Raw genomic sequence first — 20607 nt, 5'->3', positions numbered from 1 at the left:
TACTGGCCCCTTCCCTTCAACCTATATATACAGTCTCTCACCCTAAAAAGGCTTTCCTTGTCTCAGTAAGCCACCTGGTCTAATCTGTTTCCTTTTCTCATTCCTGTGTCTCAAAACAGTACTCTGCCTTTCCTCACTGTCTCTATTCTAATAGCCACAATGACTTTATATAGTAATTTATTCTATACATTAATTATACATTAAAATAACATTTTAGATATATTAGGTTAACAAAATATATTATTAAAATTAATTTTACCTGTTTCTTTTTACCTTTTAAATTTTTACCTTTTATGATTACTAGAAAATGTAATATTATATATGTAAGTCTTCCTCCAGCTTTTCATGTAGCTGGCTCCTTCTCATTACTCAGATATCAACTTAGAGACCTCCTCTGCCTGAACACTATCTAAAGGAATTCTGCCAGTCTCAATCATGTCACCATGTTCTGTTTTCTTTCCTTTTTGTTATTTATTTATTTATTTATTTATTTTTGGCTGCACTGGGTCTTTGTTGCTGCTTGCATGCTTTTTCTAGTTGTGGCGAGCAGGGGCTACTCTTCATTGCAGTGTGCGGTGTCTTCTCTTGTTGCAGAGCACAGGCTACAGGCATGCAGGCTTTAGTAGTTGTGGCACACGGGTTCAGTAGTTGTGGCACGCGGGCTCAGTAGTTGTGGTGCACAGGCTTAGCTGCTCCGTGGCATGTGGGATCTTCCCAGACCAGGGCTCGAACCCGTGTCCCCTGCATTGGCAGGTGAATTCTTAACCACTGCGCCACCAGAGAAGTCCCCATGTTCTGTTTCCTTCTTGGCACTTTTCACTGTCTGAAATTGTCTTGTTTACTTGTATATCTGATAATTGTTTACCCCAACTAAAGTAGTAAGCTTCATTAGGGTAGGAAATTTGCCCATTGGTGAATAAGATTCACTACTGTGTGCCTGGTATCTAGAATAATATCTGGCATATAGTAAGTAGGTGTTCATTTGTTGAATGAATCGTTTCTATTCTTTGATATGGCTCTCTCTGCCTCACAAACCTGGTTAACTCAAGACTGTTAACTTTCAAGACTCAGCTCAAGTAGCAACCCCTCCAGGAAGCCTTTCCTGGCTGTTCCCGTCCTGAAAGCCTAACCTATTGATTCCTCCTGTATGCACAGTTCCACAGTTGCACTTTCACATTGTGCTTTTGTTTATTTTACATCTCTCCTCTTTCACACTTAGTCCTTAATAGTTCTTCAGTACCTTTCTGTTCTCTAAAATATACCTGGTTACCTGGTAGACATTCAGCATATGTTTGTTGAATGTAGAAATGAACAGATTTTTCTTTGCAGCTGATCTTTTTTTTTTTTTGCCGTACGCGGGCCTCTCACTGCTGTGGCCTCTCCCGTTGCGGAGCACAGGCTCTGGACGCGCAGGCTCAGCGGCCACGGCTCACGGGCCCAGCCGCTCCGCGGCATGTGGGATCTTCCCGCACCGGGGCACGAACCCGTGTCCCCTGCATCAGCAGGCGGACTCCCAACCACTGCGCCACCAGGGAAGCCCCTGCAGCTGATCTTAAGTATTATACCTATATAATAAATAACACAGCTTATAGTAGTAGACACTCATTAAGCATTTGTTGAATGAATAAATGAATTCCTGTGTACTTTTTTATTATAAAAACAATATAGCAACATTAAACTCTTGTTTAAATCATTTATAAAATATCATCACCCTGATGGTAACTGTTTTCTTTAGCCCACTTTCTTCCTTTTTCTTTTAGTTTAATTATACAAATAAAACATGGATATGTATATATGGCTGTAAAAACAAAATTCAAATAATACATAAAGTTAAAATGAATCCCTTTAATAATCTTACTTTCCTCATCAGGGATAGATACCTCTGTATTTCTATAAACATAAAGTTATATACAGTCTGAAATAATAATATGTGTATACTTTTTAAATTCTGTTTTCCACATACCTTAGAAATATTTTTAATGTTACTTAATAGTTTTATGGAACTATTATTTCAAGTTGAGTTGGACTTAGAGAAACAGTGCTGTCTAGTACAAAAAAAGTTCCTTGGTTAAAGATTCCTATTATTAGTTTCCTCATTTATCCTTAGGCCTAATGATTTCCATTTTTGTCTCAATCATTTTAAGATTATGAATTTTCTATAGTCACAGAGTTAGAAAGAGGCAGAGTCTGGATTCAAACCCAGATCTTGTGACTTCAAATACAGTTATCTTTCCACTTACTGACTGTCTCGCTGAACTTCAGCTTCCTTAACTGTAAAATGAGAATATAATGTCTGTCTTGCCTGTCCTAGGATAAATTGATAGCCAGACTCACTCATAACTCAGCTTACTTATATAGGTTTGAGCTTTGAAAACAGTGTCCCCAGTCTATTTTATTTGTTTCCTTATTTAATTTCAGATTAAAACCTGGTAAGCTCTTACCAGAGTAGAAAGGTTTTGGTTGAAAGAAAACTGTTCACTTTGTTTTTACACAGTGCCACTTTTTCATATTTAAAATATCCTTCCTGAAATATGACTCACAATGATGTCCATATGTAATTTTTCTGGTTTCTCTCTCAGCACTTTTCCCAACATATTATTTTGCTTTATCCTTCCTGTGATGGTTAATGGGTACAAAACTCTAGGAAGCTTATTTTATTTGTTTTAGATTCACTAGATACCAATTACCATACATTTGTCTGGTATTAATTACGCTTCTAACATGGCCGGTGTGTAATAGAAGCTTAGTGTGGAATACCAATGACTTGATTTTCTGTGATTCTGAACATTACTAAAGTGGGCTACCAGAGTTAGCCAACAGAGAATTAGATGTAATTGCTTGCCTAAAGTGATAACATCTTCCCGGTACAACCTCTGAATACCAATGAAGGCAGATGATTTCAGGGAGAAGCACTCCTCATTTGGGAGATGGAAATGATCACGTAGGGTAGTAATTTTAAAAAGACCAAAATGTAGCATATGTAGACGAAATATTTGATTTCTTCAAATCATTGTTTGAAGAAGTTCATAAGATAAAAATTACTTATTATAAAATATTCTGTTAAAATATATTTTTTTAAGTCAGTAAGTCCTTGTCTATATTTCATAGCAATTTCATAGAAATAATATGGGCTTAGAGGAAGGCAGTTTAGCCCATTGTCCCTTTTTTTTTTTTTTTTTTTTTTTTTTTTGTGGTCCGCGGGCCTCTCACTGTTGTGGCCTCTCCCGTTGCAGAGCACAGGCTCCGGACGCGCAGGCTCAGCGGCCATGGCTCACGGGCCCAGCCGCTCCGCGGCATGTGGGATCTTCCCGGACCGGGGCACGAACCCATGTCCCCTGCATAGGCAGGCAGACTCTAAACCACTGCGCCACCAGGGAAGCCCCGTAGCCCATTGTCCCATTTTAAGAATTATATCCTGAAGATAGAACTTGTTTTAAAATCTAGAAGAAATAACAAAATTAGCACGTTACTTTTAGTTTCATTATCAATTCCTTTTAGGTCTTTATCTCTGTGTTGATCTTGTTTTGAAAATACAACAAGAGCGAATTTTATTATGTTGCTAAATTTGCTTTATTCTTTGCAAACCTTAGTAGATGAGTTATGGAATTTTTTTGAATGCAACCATGATGCTAATTATTGAACAATACAACTCGGCTAGATTCTATATCTGTGTATAGAATGAAGTGAACAGGTATGTTAGAACACATCCAACTAAACCTAGATAATAAGTAAATATTTTGTTAGACCTTTTAAATGATAATTCATATGGCACAATGTTATAGAATAAATATTAACCCAGTTTGCTCTTGATGAAGAAAAGGTTTTGTGAAAATAGTTTAAACCTGAAAATGTGTTTATATCCAAGCTTGACTGTTCATTAGAATCAATTGTGGACCATTTTTAAAACTTCTGTTTCTGTTCCCTACCACTGACTTTCCAGGAGAAGAAGGTGAACAGTGGTGTGCTGGTATATATTTAAAAACTAGCTCTCGGGTGGGGATGGGAGCACTGATTTGCAGTGTTTGCTGATTTCCATGGTGTAAATATGGACTGCTACCATAGCCAATTTCAAGCTACTAAGATGATTAACATGGAATGTTGGAAAAAGATGTATAGTATTTCCATTATATAGATACAATAAACATATATAACCTAAAAGAATAAATAATATCAAAATTTAGTAAAGTAATTAGGAAGTGATGAATTTGAGTATTCATTACCTTTGTTTTTAATATAGCTAATTATAAGTTTATGTGATTTAATTTTTAATAATGACTGTGTTTAACAACCAGTTTGCAAAATTTTTGAAAATTTGACGGTTCATAAAGCTGGTACAGACTGATGCTAACACAACACTGGAGCTCAGAGATATCTGTATTTTTTTAACCAACTAAGTAATTCTGATGAAAGCAACCTGCCAACCCATTATTTTTCTGAAATACAGATCTAATCCTAAGGCCCAAGAAGGCATTCCACAGTCAGACCCAAAATGTCTTTTCCAGCTTCATTTCAAATCATAACCACTCCCTCACATCCTCTGTGTTTCACCCACACTAGACTTAGATTACTTGCAACTTCTCAAAAATACCTTGCAGTTTCCCACCCTCATGGCTTTTCATTATCTTCTTTTAGCCTTGAATAGCCTTGCCTCATCTGCCTGACTTTTGCAACACTATTTATCCTTCTAGAAATAACTCAAATGCTACTTCCTCTTATCTCCTACTGCTGGAAACAGTCCCATTCTCCTTGATGTTCTCATAGTCCTTTGTTTTTTTTCATTTTTTTTTTTGCGGTACGCGGGCCTCTCACTGTTGTGGCCTCTCCCGTTGCGGAGCACAGGCTCCAGATGGCGCAGGCTCAGCGGCCATGGCTCACGGGCCTAGCCGCTCTGTGGCACGTGGGATCCTCCCGGACCGGGACACGAACCCACGTCCCCTGCATCGGCAGGCGGACTCTCAACCACTGCGCCACCAGGGAAGCCCCTGTTTATTTTATTTTGAGCTCAAATTTATCATCAATAACAAATGGCTGTTTCAACTTACTAGATTATAAATGTCTAAAGGGTGCCTTTGAATAATACTGTACTTAACATTTTACTATCTAAAAATGATTAGTAAGCACTTGTTTTTTTGTTTGTTTGTTTGGCCGCACCGCATGGCTTGCAGGATCTTAGTTCCCTGACCAGAGATTGAACCCGAGCCCCAGCAGTGAAAGCACCGAGTTCTAACCACTGGACCACCAGGAAATTCCCAGCACTTGTTTATTTTAATAGGAAGGATTATGGATAATGCATGATACATCCTTTACTTTCTAAGCCTTTGGGAAACTAACCACAATTTAAACTTTTTTTGAATTAGATGACACCTTTTTTTCCTGATGATTGAGGACCATATTAGTAGTAGTTATATACCTATATCCTACAACCAGAGAATACAAAGAACATCACGATGACTTTCAAACTTGTCAAAGAAAAGTTTCATAGAGAATATACAGAGCACTGGAGAGTGAAAAATACTAGGTTGTGTAACTACCTTTGCAAATTATTTTTATTATTCTGATTTATTGCACTTTATAGTGTTCTCGGCATAAAACCCAAAGTTACATTATAGTGTTCCCAGCATAAAGTCACATTAAGCCTTTGCATCATTAAATAACATCCAAAAGAAGCAAACATATCATTCTTTGCTTTGTGATTTGAGAGAAATTTGCTTTCATATATGTTCTTAAGGTACATTCCTCATCAATCTGTTGCTTTCTGGCATTTTGCCTAGAATTAAAATTATCCGATTGCTTTCACAATAAGTATTAAGATCTACATATATGAAGGAAACGTTGTTCTAAAGTAAAAACAATCCAAGAATTTCTTAAAGCAAATGCAGCGCATTCCTTGTTACTGGTGTTTCATAAATTTTTATCATCTTTGACCCTAAGCTGCCACCTGATGGCAAAAACTAAAATGACAACTTTTGTAATATTCAAAACCTCCATTGCAGTTATTTGAAATTTTATGTTTTCACCATAAAGCCTCTAAACTCTAAATGCACATTGTACAAATTTTGTGTATTTGATGAATGTTTGATAATTATTTGAACTTCAGAAGAATCAGATTTATTATTTAACTTTCGTTAGACAATGATTCTACTAAAGAGATTTCTTTTAAAACCTTATTTCCTTTATGGAGCTGGAGAAAGAATCTGTTTTTAAATTAGTTTTATTTAATGAAGAATTTTACCTGAATCTAGTAATTTTCTCTTTCCCTTTTCTTTCTTCAGAACGAGGTCACTCAGACACCGTAGTGTTCTTTTACCTGTGGATCGTCTTTTGTATCATCAGTTCCTGTTACACCCTCATCTGGGATCTGAAGATGGACTGGGGTCTTTTTGATAAGAACGCAGGAGAAAACACTTTCCTCCGGGAAGAGATTGTATACCCCCAAAAAGTATGTACAAAGAGTCCTTGGGTTTATTTAAAAAAGAAAAACAAAACAACAACTCAGGTGTACCTATTATAATATATACCCAATCCCAACCTAATATAATTAGAGAAAATACTTACCAAAAAGTACTAATCCATTCAGTCAGCAAAAATGTATCAGATGTTTACTATATGCTAGAGGCTATAGGAAATAAAAACAAAGTAAAATTGTGGTTCTCAAGGAGGCCTTAATCTATATTCTAAACAGATAAGTAAGCAGATTGCAATACAATGTGATAAAGACTAGAATAGAGGAATAAATAACTTACTATCATTTATGATTTATTTTGACCATGCAATTCCCTCCATCTCAAATGCCCTCTTTCCCCTTTGTTTACCTTGCAAACTCTTGCTCCTTCTTTTTAGGTCAGTTTTTTGCTTTCTCTAAGAAGCCTTTCTTATTTCTCCAAGCATAATTAGACATTCGTACTAATCCCATTTTACCCTATACAAACTTCCATTATGGCAATCGTCACACTGTATTTTAATTACCTGTTTAGGTATCTATATCCCTCACTATCCAGCATAGTCCCTGGCATACAGGGACTTAATGTTTGTGGAATGAATGAATAAATACTAGACTGAATGAGCAGCGCTATGAAAGCACGAAGGAAAGGGGAGTGCCTGACTTTGCTTGGGTGCATCAAGAAGGCTTCTCCTTTCATTTATTTCAATCAGTTTTCCTAAAGTTCCAATTTAATCCAAAAATACATGGATAATTACGTGGGAATTATTTTAGCATCTTATTTATATATATATGAATAAAGGATGCGAGAGGCTGAGTTAAAAAGTCAAAAGGCCAAGAGTATCTTTACTCAGATATTGAAAGAAATTAAACAATGAACTGGGAATCCTTATAAGTGAATTCTAATCCCAGCTCTCTCACTAACTAGCTGTATAATTTCAGGCAACCAGACTACAGTGTATTCTTTTCTATAAGATAGGGTGTTATAGTAGATTATCTCTTGATCCTTTCCCAGTCCTAAAATTCTGTGATGTGGAGGAGATTATAAATTGGGTCACTAATACTTTATACTATGTCAGAATGTCACCAGTACCTCAGAACTGCACTTTGAAAAAGCGTGAATGTGTAGTATTTAATTGGTGATTAGGGAAGGCTGTTTTCAAGTGTGAGGATTAAAAATAAATGATAGGAGAGTGAATACGAAGAATAGTATATTAGGGTAACTTTGTGTAAACAAATGAAGGCAGAAAAGGAGATGTTTACTGACAGTGATTTTTTTTTTTAACATAAGCTGTAGCAATCCCAATGTGCGAATTTAGAATATATGACCAAGATACTAGATATATCTTTATAAGTCTCATTTGAAAAGAAAATCAAAAAAAGTAATAGTAAGCACAAGTCAGACAGCAGACATGCATTCAAGTAAAGATGGCCTTTTGTGGTCACCAAATGTATGTGCCTTATTGCTCTTTGAACTGTTCTTGCCTTACTGAGAGAGATAATACGTTTATTTCTTGTTATAATGGTTGCTTTGATGAACTGTCTATATCTTTATATAAATATTCGTTCCTCCGTTTAAATAGTTCTAACTTTTTGATTTCTATGTAATAAAACTAGTTAATAGAACCAGTTTTTTGTTATTATATATTTTCATGACCCTAGAAAATAAAGTATATGCTTTTGTACATTATGCTTTGCAAATATATAAGAAAAATGTTCTAGGGGATCACCATACCCCTTTCAATTTTAAAAAGGCAAATATTGGAATAAAATTTATTCTTCTTAAAAAAGGAAGAAGCTATTTGCTGAGTCCAGTGGTACTTCATTTAAAAATTAACACAGTTATATGTACCTTAAAATCAGTTCCTCGGCATTAACAACGCATACTATTGAGCACCATACCCAGGTCCAGGAAGCATTTTTGTTATCTCCATATTAAAACTTAACTTTTCTGCATCTCTTGACCTCAAGTTAAGTGTATTCCTCCCAAAAGACCTTCAATTTTTGGTAACATCAGCTCCCACATCAGTGAAATGTGGATCCACTTGACTGGCTCTTAAAGACACATGAAATTGCAGCTCTTCACTGAGAGGCCTAATAATGAGTTCACTGCATGTGGATTTATCCAAAAATTACATTATCGCTCTGTTGGATGGATGGGGGAGGGAAGAGGGAGATATGTTAATGTGTTAAAAATCTTCATAAAATTCATCATAGTAAGCAGTGGATAATGTCTAAAATTGATTAATCAAGATATAGCAATATACACACATTATTTAGAAATGTGAAAGATAAATAATAGAAGAAATAGCTACAAATTTTGAAAATGTTTGTCTCTAGAGAATGGGACAAGAAGGGGACTGCTATTTCTTTTGTTTAATATTCTTCTGACATGACTAGTATTCCTTTGTTAAATTTTTAAAAATAAAATAAGTGCTATGGCTTAATACATATCAGTTCTAGTTCCCATAAGATGTCATAACCTTTAAGTACATATTTTTAAAGAGCTAGATATCCAGAGATTAATGGTGAGAAAATCCGTGAATTACAGGTCTGGTCTATTGGCAGTTTGTTTACTTAAGACTTGTGTAGGTAAGCGTGGACTCTCAAATACTGGATACGAGTACCTGGAAAGATTAGTTGAGTGCTGTCTTCCTCATGTGAAAATGGAACATTCCTTAAATTTAACTATGTATGTGAAATCCAAGCTTAATTTTATTTACTGACATCAAAAAGCAAGGCAAAATATTTTCAGATGGAGGGTAAGGCAATTTGAGAATAAAAGTGCAAATAACAGAGTTAATAAATCTGCTAATATTTTCTAATATTAACTATTGAGTCATTAGTGTATCACATACACATTAGAGTATAATTTCAGTCAGATCAAGGATTTCATCTGGTTTGTATTTCTGGGGTCTAGAAGAGAGCCTGGTATACAATATGGGAATGAAGTTTATTTGTTAAATGATTACTGAAATTCAGTAAAACAATATTTATAAATTCATTTTAAATATTGTACCATTTAAGAAAAAAAAACTTAATTGGTGAAATCTTTCTAAAATATAAAACTCTTTAACCTATGCTTGTCAGTAGGATATGTGACTCTTGTTACTGTGCTAGGTGTGCTTATTTGTAAGAAGCGTGATGTAAGTGTACTCAATTTGCTTATTATTCCTCAGGCCTATTATTACTGTGCCATCATAGAGGATGTGATCCTGCGCTTTGCTTGGACTATCCAAATCTCAATTACCTCCATGACTTTGTTGCCTCATTCTAGGGACATCATTGCTACTGTCTTTGCTCCCCTTGAGGTTTTCCGGTAAGCAAACTACTGAAAAGTTTATCAAAGATTCTTTTTTACCTAAAAAGTTGCTCAATACTTATAAATCAGAATTTATTAAAACTTATACTTGAAAAGCTTAAATTTTCCAACTTTTCTCAAACTTTTCATCAGCCTCAGAGTTGGAAAATCCTGGTTGAAGGACTAAGAGATTAATTCTTACAAAGTTAAAGTAACTGCTGATGATGACTTAGAAGCTTTTTTAGAATTGGGCTCCATTTGAACATCCAAATGGCTAACGAAAAGGTTCTTAACATGCTTAGTCACCAGGGAAATACAAATTAAACCTACATTTGAGATACAGCTACTCACCTATGAGTGCTAAAATGAAAAATACAGACACACTAAGTATTGATGAGGATGTAGAACAATGGGAACAATTGGAATTCTCATACACTGCAGGTAGGAGGAAACTAGTACAACAGCCACTTTGGAAAACTCTTTGTCAGTGTCTACCAAAGCTGTGCATGAACACCTGGGTATATAGTAAACAGGAGTGCTAACCTAAGGCCACCAAGACCCACATACAAGAATGTTCACAATAATACTGTTTATAGCAGCAAAATGGAGACTACCCAAGTGCCCAGCAATATAGAGTGGGTAGATAAATTGTGGTATTTTCACACATGCAAATCTATCCAGTAATGAGAACAAAAGACTAAATAACAACATGAATGAATCTCACAGAGCAAAATATTAAGCAAAAGAAGTTAGACACAAGAGTATGTCCCTGTATGATTCCAAATTTATAAAGTTCAAAAGAAGGCTAAACTCATCTATGGTATTAGAAGTCAAAATAGTATTTGCCCTTGTGGGACAGTGACTGGAAGTGGCACCAGGAGAACCTCCTTGGGTGAGGGGTGGAGTAATGTTCTGTTTTTTGATCTGTGTGCTAGTTACATGATGGGTTCACTTTGTTAAAATTCATCATGCAGTGCCCATCAGATTTGTTCACTTCTCTGAATGTGTGTTGTACTTAATAAAAGGTTTTTAAATCAAAAAAAGAAAGGAAAGAAAGAATTGGGCTCCATTGGAAGGGTCATGAGTGGAAATGAGGTAAAAAGTCTTAGAACAGGAATTAGAATTAAAATCTTTTAAGAATCGTTTTTTGCAATTTAGCAATTTGGGTTATTCAGCCCAACCTTCTCAGTAGAAACACTAAAAATACCAGATAAAATGTTTTTTTAATCTTCCTAAAAACATTAGTGATCTGACAAGATAGCCCAAATGCTAAGTGAAGGCAGATATCCCAGGATAAGCAGAACACTAAAGCCAATTTTGTGCTAAAGAAATTTGCCAGACCTAGAGACTTTGAGATTCATTTGTGATAGCCAATTCAAATTTGTATGCACCTAATAACATAGCTTGAGAATATGTAAAGCAAAAGTTGACACTGCTAAAAAGTAAAAGTAGATAAATTTACAGTTTTAGAGAAGAATTTTAACATACTTTTCTCAGTAGTAAACAAGTAGTCAATTAACCAACTTGACCTAATTGACATATTTAGAGGACTGCATGCAACAAGTACTAAATACAAATGCTACACATGGAACATTTACCAAAATTAACCATATTCTAGGCTGTAAAGGAAGTCTTAACAAACTTCAGAGGAGTAAAATCACAAAAAGGTATCTGAAAATTCACGAATGTTTAGAAATTAAGCATCACATGTATAAATAACCCATGGTTGAAGTTGAAATTGCAATGAAAATTTTAAAATATTTTGAATAGAATGAAATTGAAAATGTAACAAAAGAAAAGGTGAAATATAGCTAAAGCCATGCTTAGAGGGAAATGTATAGCCTTAAATGTATATATTAGAAAAGTATACAGCTCAATATTGGAAAAAAGATTTAAATAGCAAATCAAACCTCAAAAAAAGTAGAAGGAAGAAAATATAAAGAACAGAAATTAATGGAATAGAAAACAGACATATAATAGAGAAAATTAACAAAGCTAGTTAGTTCTTTTAAAAGACTACTAAAATTGTTAAAATGTCTAAATAGTACTGATCAAGGAGAAAAGGAAAGAAGGCACAAATTACAAATATCAAAAATCCTAAAGATGTTTTTAAAAAGAGCATGACAATATTATGAGCAACTTTATGCCAATAAATTTAGAAATTTAAGCGGAGTGAACAAATTCCTCAAAAAAGCACAATTTACCAAAACCGATAAAGAGGAAATTAAAATTCTGATAGGTTTATATGTAGTAAAGAAAATAAATCCATGTTAAAATTCTTCCTACAAAGAAAACTGCGGGGAATTCTTCCACATATATGAGGAGGAAACATCAGTTTTACACAAAACTCTTCTAGGGAAATGAGACAATGAAAGGAACACTTCCCAGTTCATTTTGTGCAGCCAGTATGACTTTGATGTCTGAACCTACAAAGATATTTCTTATGTCCAGGGATGCAAAAATCCTAAACAAAATATTGGGTAATGAATCCAACAATATATAAAAAGGATAATACATCACAACCAAGTTAGGTTCATTCCCAGAATGTAAGATGTAATATTCAAAAATCATTTAACATTTAAAAATCAATCTATGTAACTCACCACATTAATGAATAAAGGGGAAAACAACCCTCAACAAATAAAGAAAATGCCATTGAGAAAAGTCAATGCCTGTTTATGAAAAAAGTAAACACTACAAAAAAATAAATAATAAAAAAAAGATCATATTTAATGGTAAAACACTGTAAGTTCTCCCTGGAGATCAGGAATGAGATAAGTATGCGTGCTGTCACCACTTCTATTTAACATCATACTGCAGGTATAGCTAGTGCAATGAGGAGAGAAAAAGTATAAGGATTAGAAAGGAAGAAATAAAACTATGATCATTCATTGGTGACATGACTGTATATGTAGAAAATTCAAAGAATTTACAAATAAGCTATTAGAATGAATATATAAGGTTGACATAAATTAATATTCTAAAAAAGTCACGAACAACTAGAAAATGAAATTTTTAAAAAACATACCGTTTTGAATAGCCCTGGAATGTATCAAATACCTAAAGGAATAAATTTTTTTTTTTTTTTGCGGTATGTGGTCCTCTCACTGTTGTGGCCTCTCCCACTGCGGAGCACAGGCTCCGGATGCGCAGGCTCAGTGGCCATGGCTCACAGGCCTAGCCGCTCTGCGGCATGTGGGATCTTCCTAGACCAGGGCATGAACCTGCGTCCCCTGCATCGGCAGGCGGACTCTCAACCACTGCGCCACCAGGGAAGCCCTAAAGGAATAAATTTAATAAAAGATGTATGTATGTGAAAATTGACAAGCCAGTTCTAGAATTTATATGGTAGCAGTAAGGATCAAGAATATCCAAGACTATCCTGAAAAGAACAAAGTAAAGGACTTATACTCTCAAATATCAGAACCTATTATATAACTACCATAAGTAAGACAGTGTCTGACGAGACAAAGAAGAGACAAATAGGCCACTGCAATATAATAGGGAATCCAGAAACAGATCCACACATTCATTGACACTACCTGATTTATGACAAAGGTGGCTATATAACAGTGGAGAAAAAAAGGTTCTTTAATAAATGATATTGAGTCAACTGGATATCCATACGGGGGAAAAAATAAATCTCAACTTCCACTGCATAATGTATGCAAAATCAATTCCAGGTGGATTGCAGAGCTAAATATGAAAGGTAAATCAATAAACTCTCTAGAAGATAACATAGGGTGGCCATACAGGCAGCTTTAGGTATACGGTAATTTTTAATTTCTTGTTTCTGAGTGATAATTACCCATTGTGATCACTTTATAATAATTAACCAACCTGCACACTTAAAATTTGCACACTTTTATATATTCATGTTGTGCTTTAGTTAAAATGCTTATTTAAAAAAAAAAAAAAGGCAGCCCAAAAGAAAGGATTATCTTTAAAGAAATGGCTATTAGATTCACAGCTGACTTCTCAACAGCAACAGTGGACGTCAGAAGTCATTAAAATGGTATCTTAAGTGTGCTGAATGAAAATAACTCCCTACCTAGAACTCTTTACCCAGTGAAAATATCTTTCACAAATGAAGATGAAATAAAGATATTTTTAGCTTTCCTCCGAGTCAGGATGGGCACATATATCAGGATGGCCTGATAAAATAAGATTGAATCTGGAAGCAGTATACTTGTTGCTGTCAGTGCTCTCTCCAAACCATTCGTCAACCCTCCTTCCCCTCTTCATTTTCTCAGATGTCTAGGTTTGGGACCTGAAATTCTCGATCACCAATAACGCCTCCCCGCAAATACTCCTTTCTCTTTCATGTATGCTGCTTTATACATTAAAAAAATTTTTGTTCTAGTAAAAAGAGGGAGCTCAAATTTTTTAAAAAAAAAAAAAAATCAGCTTCATAATAGAATCAGATGTTCTATCACCCATTTAAAGCAAAAGCAAAAAATCTCCTTTGAATCTTCCTCCAACTACTGCCCATTTTTCTGCTCTCCTTTACAGCAAAACTCTTCAAGAGTTGTCTGTACTTGCTGTCTCTGCTCTCTGACTCCTCCCCCATTCTCCCTTTAATTCAACTCAAGTCTTCTTTTCCCAATACTCAAACTAAATTGCTTTTGTTAATAATCAATAATAATAATAGCAAACACTTATGTATTGCCTTCTATGTACCTGGCACTGTTCTAAGCCCTTTACATGTATTAACTTAGTGAATCCTCACAACAGTCTTGTGAGGTAGGTACTGTTACTGTCTTATTTTACTAATGAAGCGTAGGTTAAGTAAATCATCCAAGGTTATTACACCTAGTAAGTGGCAGCATCCATGATTTGAATCTAGACAGTCTCCCAGAATCTGTGCTCTTAGATCATACTGCCTCTTTATCCTCTTTATGTAAATCCAGTGGTTAGTTCTCTGTACTTATCTTATTTTACCTCTCAGCAAAGCACTTTCTTCACTTGATTTCTCAGAAACTACACTCTTCTGTCTCACTATCTATTCCATCTCAGTTCCTTTACTGGTTCTTCTTCCTCTTCCCAAATTGTAAATATTGGAGTGCTCCAGGGTTTAATCCTCTTTAATCTTCTCTCCTCCACTTATATTATTCCTAAACCCATGACTTGAAATACTGTTCTTATGCTGTCTATAGTCCTAGACTCTCTTGAACTGCAAACTCATGTCCATGTAGCTACTGAATTTTCCTCTTGGATATCTAATGGCTCTGGCCTAATAGGAACAACCCAGATCTCTAGTAAATGGTGTCACCATTCACTGAGAACAAAAACCTGAGACCACTCACATCCCATGTCAGTAAGTCCTGTCGGCTTCATCTTCATAAATAAATCCCTAGTCTGTCTGCTTCTCATCACCTCTGTTGTCCCCAGCTGTATCTAAGTCTCCATCATCTCTTTCCTGGACTACTGCAGCAGCTTCTAATTGGTCTTCCTTCAGGTGTTCTCATCTTCCTTTGGTCTGTTCACAGTTCAGCAGATAGAATGATCTTTTTAAAACAAATCACATCATTCTCCAGCTCAGAACTCTCCTTGTTTTCTATCACACTTAAAAATCTAAACTCTTCACTATGGCTTATAAGGCCCTCTATGGATCAGGCCCCTTTCTTTTCTACCTCTCCATCTTCATCTGCCATTTTAACCTTCCTGTTCCTCTCCAGCCCCACTGACCTTGCTGTTGTTTTAACACACCAAAGTCCTGTCCAGCTTGGGAGCTTTTGTACTTGCTGTTTCCTCTGCCCGGGATGCTTTTCTGTAGGACTTTTCCTGACTTGCTTCCTTGCTAGATGCCATCTCTTCAAAGAAACATGTTCTATACCCTTGCCCTGCTTTATTTTCTTCAGAGCACTTACCGTTAGCTAATTGTTTACTTGTTTATTATCTGTCTCTGTCATTAGAAATTGCACTTATACAGGAAGAGGCTTTGTCTCATTCAGTGCCTTTTCCTGTCATATTGTAGGCATTCAATAAATATTTGTTCAATAAAGGGAAAGAATGAGTACTCTGAAACTGCATTCCATGAGTCCCTTTCCTTTGCCTACTCCTTTCTTGTCCCCTTCCCCCCACACCCCCCCACACCATCTTTTTTCTATTTTATTTTAGTATTCTAGTCCTTAATTCCTTTTTTTGTTTCTATGAGTGGAAACTTGTTATACTGGGAGGTCTACAGGTGATAGTAGTAGTATGTTCAAATTTTATAAGTGATTTGCCTATTCTACCCCATTTTGCTAAGGCGATTTGTGTGGAACTTCTTCCGCCTGGAGAATGAACATCTGAATAACTGTGGTGAATTCCGTGCTGTGAGGGACATCTCTGTGGCCCCTCTGAATGCAGATGATCAGACGCTTCTAGAGCAGATGATGGACCAGGAAGACGGGGTACGAAACCGCCAGAAGAATCGGCCATGGAAGTACAGCCAGAGCATATCCCTGCGCCGGCCTCGCCTTGCTTCTCAGTATGTATAGCTTCCACTTCTGTGAGATGAATTCCCTTCAGGTTTTAGTACTGGATAACATTTAAGTTAAGAAGCTATCAGGTTGAACCAGGTGAAATTGCTGGCGTTCAACCGTGTTTCACCACAAAAACCAGCAATAACAGCAGTTTCATATGATCCAACCTATATATAGAATGTCTTAATGAACACATAGTGTAAAATGTCATTAATATGCTAATTAATGCATTAATTAATACTTACTAATTTGGCATTAAAAGTACACTGGGGAAAATTTGTTGGAAAATAATTTACTTGACTCTTCAGTATATCTTGTATAAAAATCATTTCCAAGTTATAAACTTTAGCAATCCTAGTTCTGCCACTTGCCGTCTATGTCATCTTGGCCAAATCACTTAATTTCTCTATATTATCCCTCATCTCTAAATTGGGATTAATATGGTCCTGCTCATAGGGTGACTGGTTAGATTAAATTTGTGATGACATGGGATTTAGACCAGTTTCCTCACAGAAAGAGCTCGATAAGTGTAAGCTATTATTATTTTTACTTTTTTACTAAATACCTACAAAAGTATTTTTATCAGTCATTTACTTTGTATATTCCTAAAAGTAACAATAAATGTAGGGTATATTGTGGCTGCATTTGAAATCTAGAGACAGTGGATAGCACAGTGGGTTGGAGTGAAGGAGGAGACAGGTTGAGCATGGGCAGTTTTCTAAAGGATAAGGGAGTGTTTGAATAGGCTAGAGGCACAGGAAAGACATGAAGGTGGAAATGGGGAGAAAGAAAAGCCATGTGACTAAAACTAGTAACAAATAGTAAGAAAATTTAGCTGAATAGATGAAGTATGATTGTAGAAGGCTGAAAAGTACAAACTTGATCTTGTAGGCAGGAAGGAGTCACAGAGAATTTTTTCATAGAATGACATTATGAAAGTAATATTTTCATAAGTTTTAATGGCACTGTGCAACATATATTGGGAAAGGGAAAACTCAAGGCCAGCTCAACTAAAAGACCATTGCAGTATTCTTAAGTATGGAACATTAAAGACTTGAATTAGGATGCTTACAATAGGACTAAAAAGAAAATAAGGAAACATTTTAAAGGAAGTAAAAAAAAAAAAAATAGGAGGTGGTAATAACCCACAGGGGCGCAGAGTAGAAATTGCCTGAGCTTTAGATAGAATTTAGAAGTTCTCTGAAGAGGAGAAGGTAGAGAAAAGAAAAGCAGGGCAAGGAACTGAGTCTTAGGGAACAAACACAGGCAAGAGAAAAAAAGAACCAACAAAAGGGGCAGGAAAGGAATGGTCAGGGAGGTCAGCAGGAAGAACATCAAAACAAAGCATGATATTATTATATACAGCAGGAAGCAGAGTTTGAAGAAGCAAGAGGAGGGGATGTGGAGGCTGATGGAGTCAGCAAGATAAGGGCCACAAAGGGCTAGAAGGCAGTGCTGTGGGTGGTCATCTCATTGAGCTCCTAAATTGGAAAGTCTAATCCTTGTTAGTTACCAGCAGAGGGCAACCTAAACATACACTCTTTTTGTTTCAGAAACAAGGGAGCTCTTTGGCAATAGATCTTTACGTTCAATTTCAGGTGTTCAGTGGAAGAACGCTGGGATACTAGATTGCCACCAGAGGAAGACATTTAGAACAATGGAGCAGGTTATATGTAATATATGTAATGAGAGAGCAGGGAATCTAAAATAAGAAGTTCTGAGATTGAGTACTGACTTTGTGACTCATGCAACCTTTAGCACATCCTTAACTTTTTGAATGTCTATTTTCACCTCTGTGGAGTAATAATAATAATACCCACTTCACCTCATGGGGCTTGTGAGTGCAGAACATTTTGACATTATCTAATCCCATTTTTCATCCCATGCAGGAATGTCTTTTACAACATCCTGAATAGTTGGTCATCTTATGCTAATTGATAGTCATCAGTGATAGTGAAGTTTATAACTATACGAGGCACCTGCTTTTATTGTTGGATAATTATTGTGGTAGATAGCTTATGTTGAAATATGCTTCACTATAATTTCAGCCAGTTGATCCTGATTGGACTTTCTAACATAACTTCGTTTTCTGCCTCTTCTATGTATACTTTGTTAACTGTTTGAAGACAACTGTCATGTCTCTCCTTAGGTCTTATCACCTGCTGGCCAACTCTCCTGGTTTTTCATGTGTACCTCCAATGATTCTTCTATCATCCTTATCATAATTCCTTATATTTGTTTAACGCTTTACTGATATTTTTTATATCCATTTTCTCACTTGATATTCATACTATCTCCATGAGGTGAAAGCAGTATTTTGTAAAATAGGTATTATTATTCCTGCTTTACAGAGATGAAAATTGTCACTCAAAGAGTTTAAAGAGATACATCATAAAATCAAAGTCCCTCCATTGCACATGACCTGGCATTGTTTTTGTTTCCTTCCTCTGGTTGCAATCTAGTTTCTTAGTGTTTTTCCAGTAATACCAGCAATTGAATACGAAACTCCGGGAACAGTCCATCTGGTGTCCAACAGTGTATGGTGCCTGTGCCTGGTATTTTTAATGGTAGTAAGATTGGAAATGTACCTAATACTTTGGATGTGTTTGTATTTTAGTAATGGACTAAGTATTTTTTTTCCTCTTATTACCACTAGATCCAAGGCTCGTGACACTAAGGTATTGATAGAAGACACAGATGATGAAGCTAACACTTGAATCCTCTGAAGTCTAGATTAACATCCTTGGTTTTCCTACTCTACAGTTCTTTCCTCGACCAACGCAACCTCTAGTACCTTTCCAGCCGAAAACAGGAGAAGACATGTAACACATTTTCCGAGCTCTTCCAGATCGGATCCTATGGACTCCAAACAAGCTCACTGTGTTTCTTTTCTTTTCTTCTGGTTTAATTTTCATTTTCTACTTTTAAAACAAATATTTACTTCATTTTGCCAATCAGAGGACATTTTAAGGAACAAAAACATAGTATCTTATGGATTGTTTACAATCACAAGGACACAGATACCTGTCAGGATGAAGAACAAGCATTGCAAGGACCCTCTGATGGGACGGTACCGAGATATCTCGGCTTCCGCTTGGCCCGGTTTTGACTGGTTGAAACCGGACATTGGTTTTTAAATTTTTTGTCTGTTTATGTGGAGAATTTTTTCCTTTCCTTCATACCCAGCGCAAAAGCACTGGCCGCACTTGCAGGGAAAGTGCAACTTAGAGCAGTACCTTCATTCACGAAGCTACTTTTTAATTTGATGTAACTTTTCTTATTTTGGGGAGGGTTGCTGGGTGGGTGGGAAATATGATGTATTTGTTACATATGGTTTTCTCATTATTTATGAAACTTAACCATAAAAGAATGATATAACTCCTGTACAATGAAGGTGATAACAGTGAAAGAAGACAGGGGAAACTAATGTTGGACAGCATTTATGAGGGTTTAGTCCACAATACCTCTTTCATGAGACAACTTGCACCAGTTTGACTTTTTCTTTCCTTTCTTTTTAATTTTAAGCCAAAGTTTTATTACTGATTCCTTACATTGCTGCTGCTTTAGAATCCTGAGCATGTCTCTCATAACAAAGCATCCACACACTTCCACATAACCAGTTGAAATTTCTTTAAGAGCTCTGATACTTTTTTCTTTAAAGGAACAGATGTGGAATACATTTGCCCATATTCCAACCATAACAACTGAAGTTATGCCTTATTAAGCTTCAGCATGCAGGGTAATTGAAGTACAGCCTTTACTAACTCAGAATTAGAAGACAGAGCTATTTCAGAGACTCTCTACACCCTCATTGGATAGTTTTTCTTATGGGCCCTCTTACTTTAGCCAGAATTTGATCAAATTCAAAGTCTGTCTTGGGGAAACCATGCTTTTGAGAGCATAGAACAAATTATCCTTCCTCTTTTACATTACAGTGATAAAACAGACCTTAGCAGCCATTTGTCCCAGCAGTTTTTTTTTTGTTTTTTGTTTGTTTTTTTGTGGTACGCGGGCCTCTCACTGTTATGGCCTCTCCCGTTGCGGAGCACAGGCTCCAGACGCACAGGCTCGGCAGCCATGGCTCACGGGCTCAGCCGCTCCACGGCATGTGGGATCTTCCCGGACCGGGGCACAAACCCCTGTCCCCTGTATCGGCAGGCAGACTCTCAACCACTGCGCCACCAGGGAAGCCCTCTCCCAGCAGTTTTAAAGGATGAACATTGGATTTCATGCCCCTCCTATGATAGAAAAACTGCTTTTAAAATTTGGGGGTCTTGAACTTGGTTATACACAAAAAGTATTTCTTAGAAATTTCAGAGTATCATGGTCTGTACATAATGCTCATTTTCACTTCTTTGTCTAATTTCTTTCCTATTTCCTAAGTCATCCAGATAAGCCCA

The 20607-nt window shown here is 36.2% G+C and overlaps 1 protein-coding gene across 1 annotated transcript in view; it reads left to right on the top strand.

Moving 5' to 3' along the window:
* XPR1 (xenotropic and polytropic retrovirus receptor 1) overlaps nucleotides 1-19488 on the top strand; it is a 191037-nt gene extending 171549 nt beyond the window's left edge. The window contains exons 12-16 of the mRNA XM_024758812.1: nucleotides 6273-6439; nucleotides 9619-9758; nucleotides 15991-16212; nucleotides 18864-18885; nucleotides 18971-19488. Coding sequence (XP_024614580.1) covers nucleotides 6273-6439; nucleotides 9619-9758; nucleotides 15991-16212; nucleotides 18864-18885; nucleotides 18971-19033 — 614 coding nt within the window. The 3' untranslated portion in view covers nucleotides 19034-19488. The remainder of the gene's footprint in view (nucleotides 1-6272; nucleotides 6440-9618; nucleotides 9759-15990; nucleotides 16213-18863; nucleotides 18886-18970) is intronic.
* The last annotated feature ends 1119 nt before the right edge of the window (nucleotides 19489-20607 follow it).

This window comes from Neophocaena asiaeorientalis, unplaced genomic scaffold (genome assembly GCF_003031525.2).
Source record: "Neophocaena asiaeorientalis asiaeorientalis breed wild unplaced genomic scaffold, Neophocaena_asiaeorientalis_V1.1 scaffold182, whole genome shotgun sequence".
NCBI classification, from domain to species: Eukaryota; Metazoa; Chordata; class Mammalia; order Artiodactyla; family Phocoenidae; genus Neophocaena; species Neophocaena asiaeorientalis.
The sequence above is the reverse complement of the archived record's forward strand: the minus strand, read 5'-3'. Positions and strand labels throughout refer to the sequence as shown.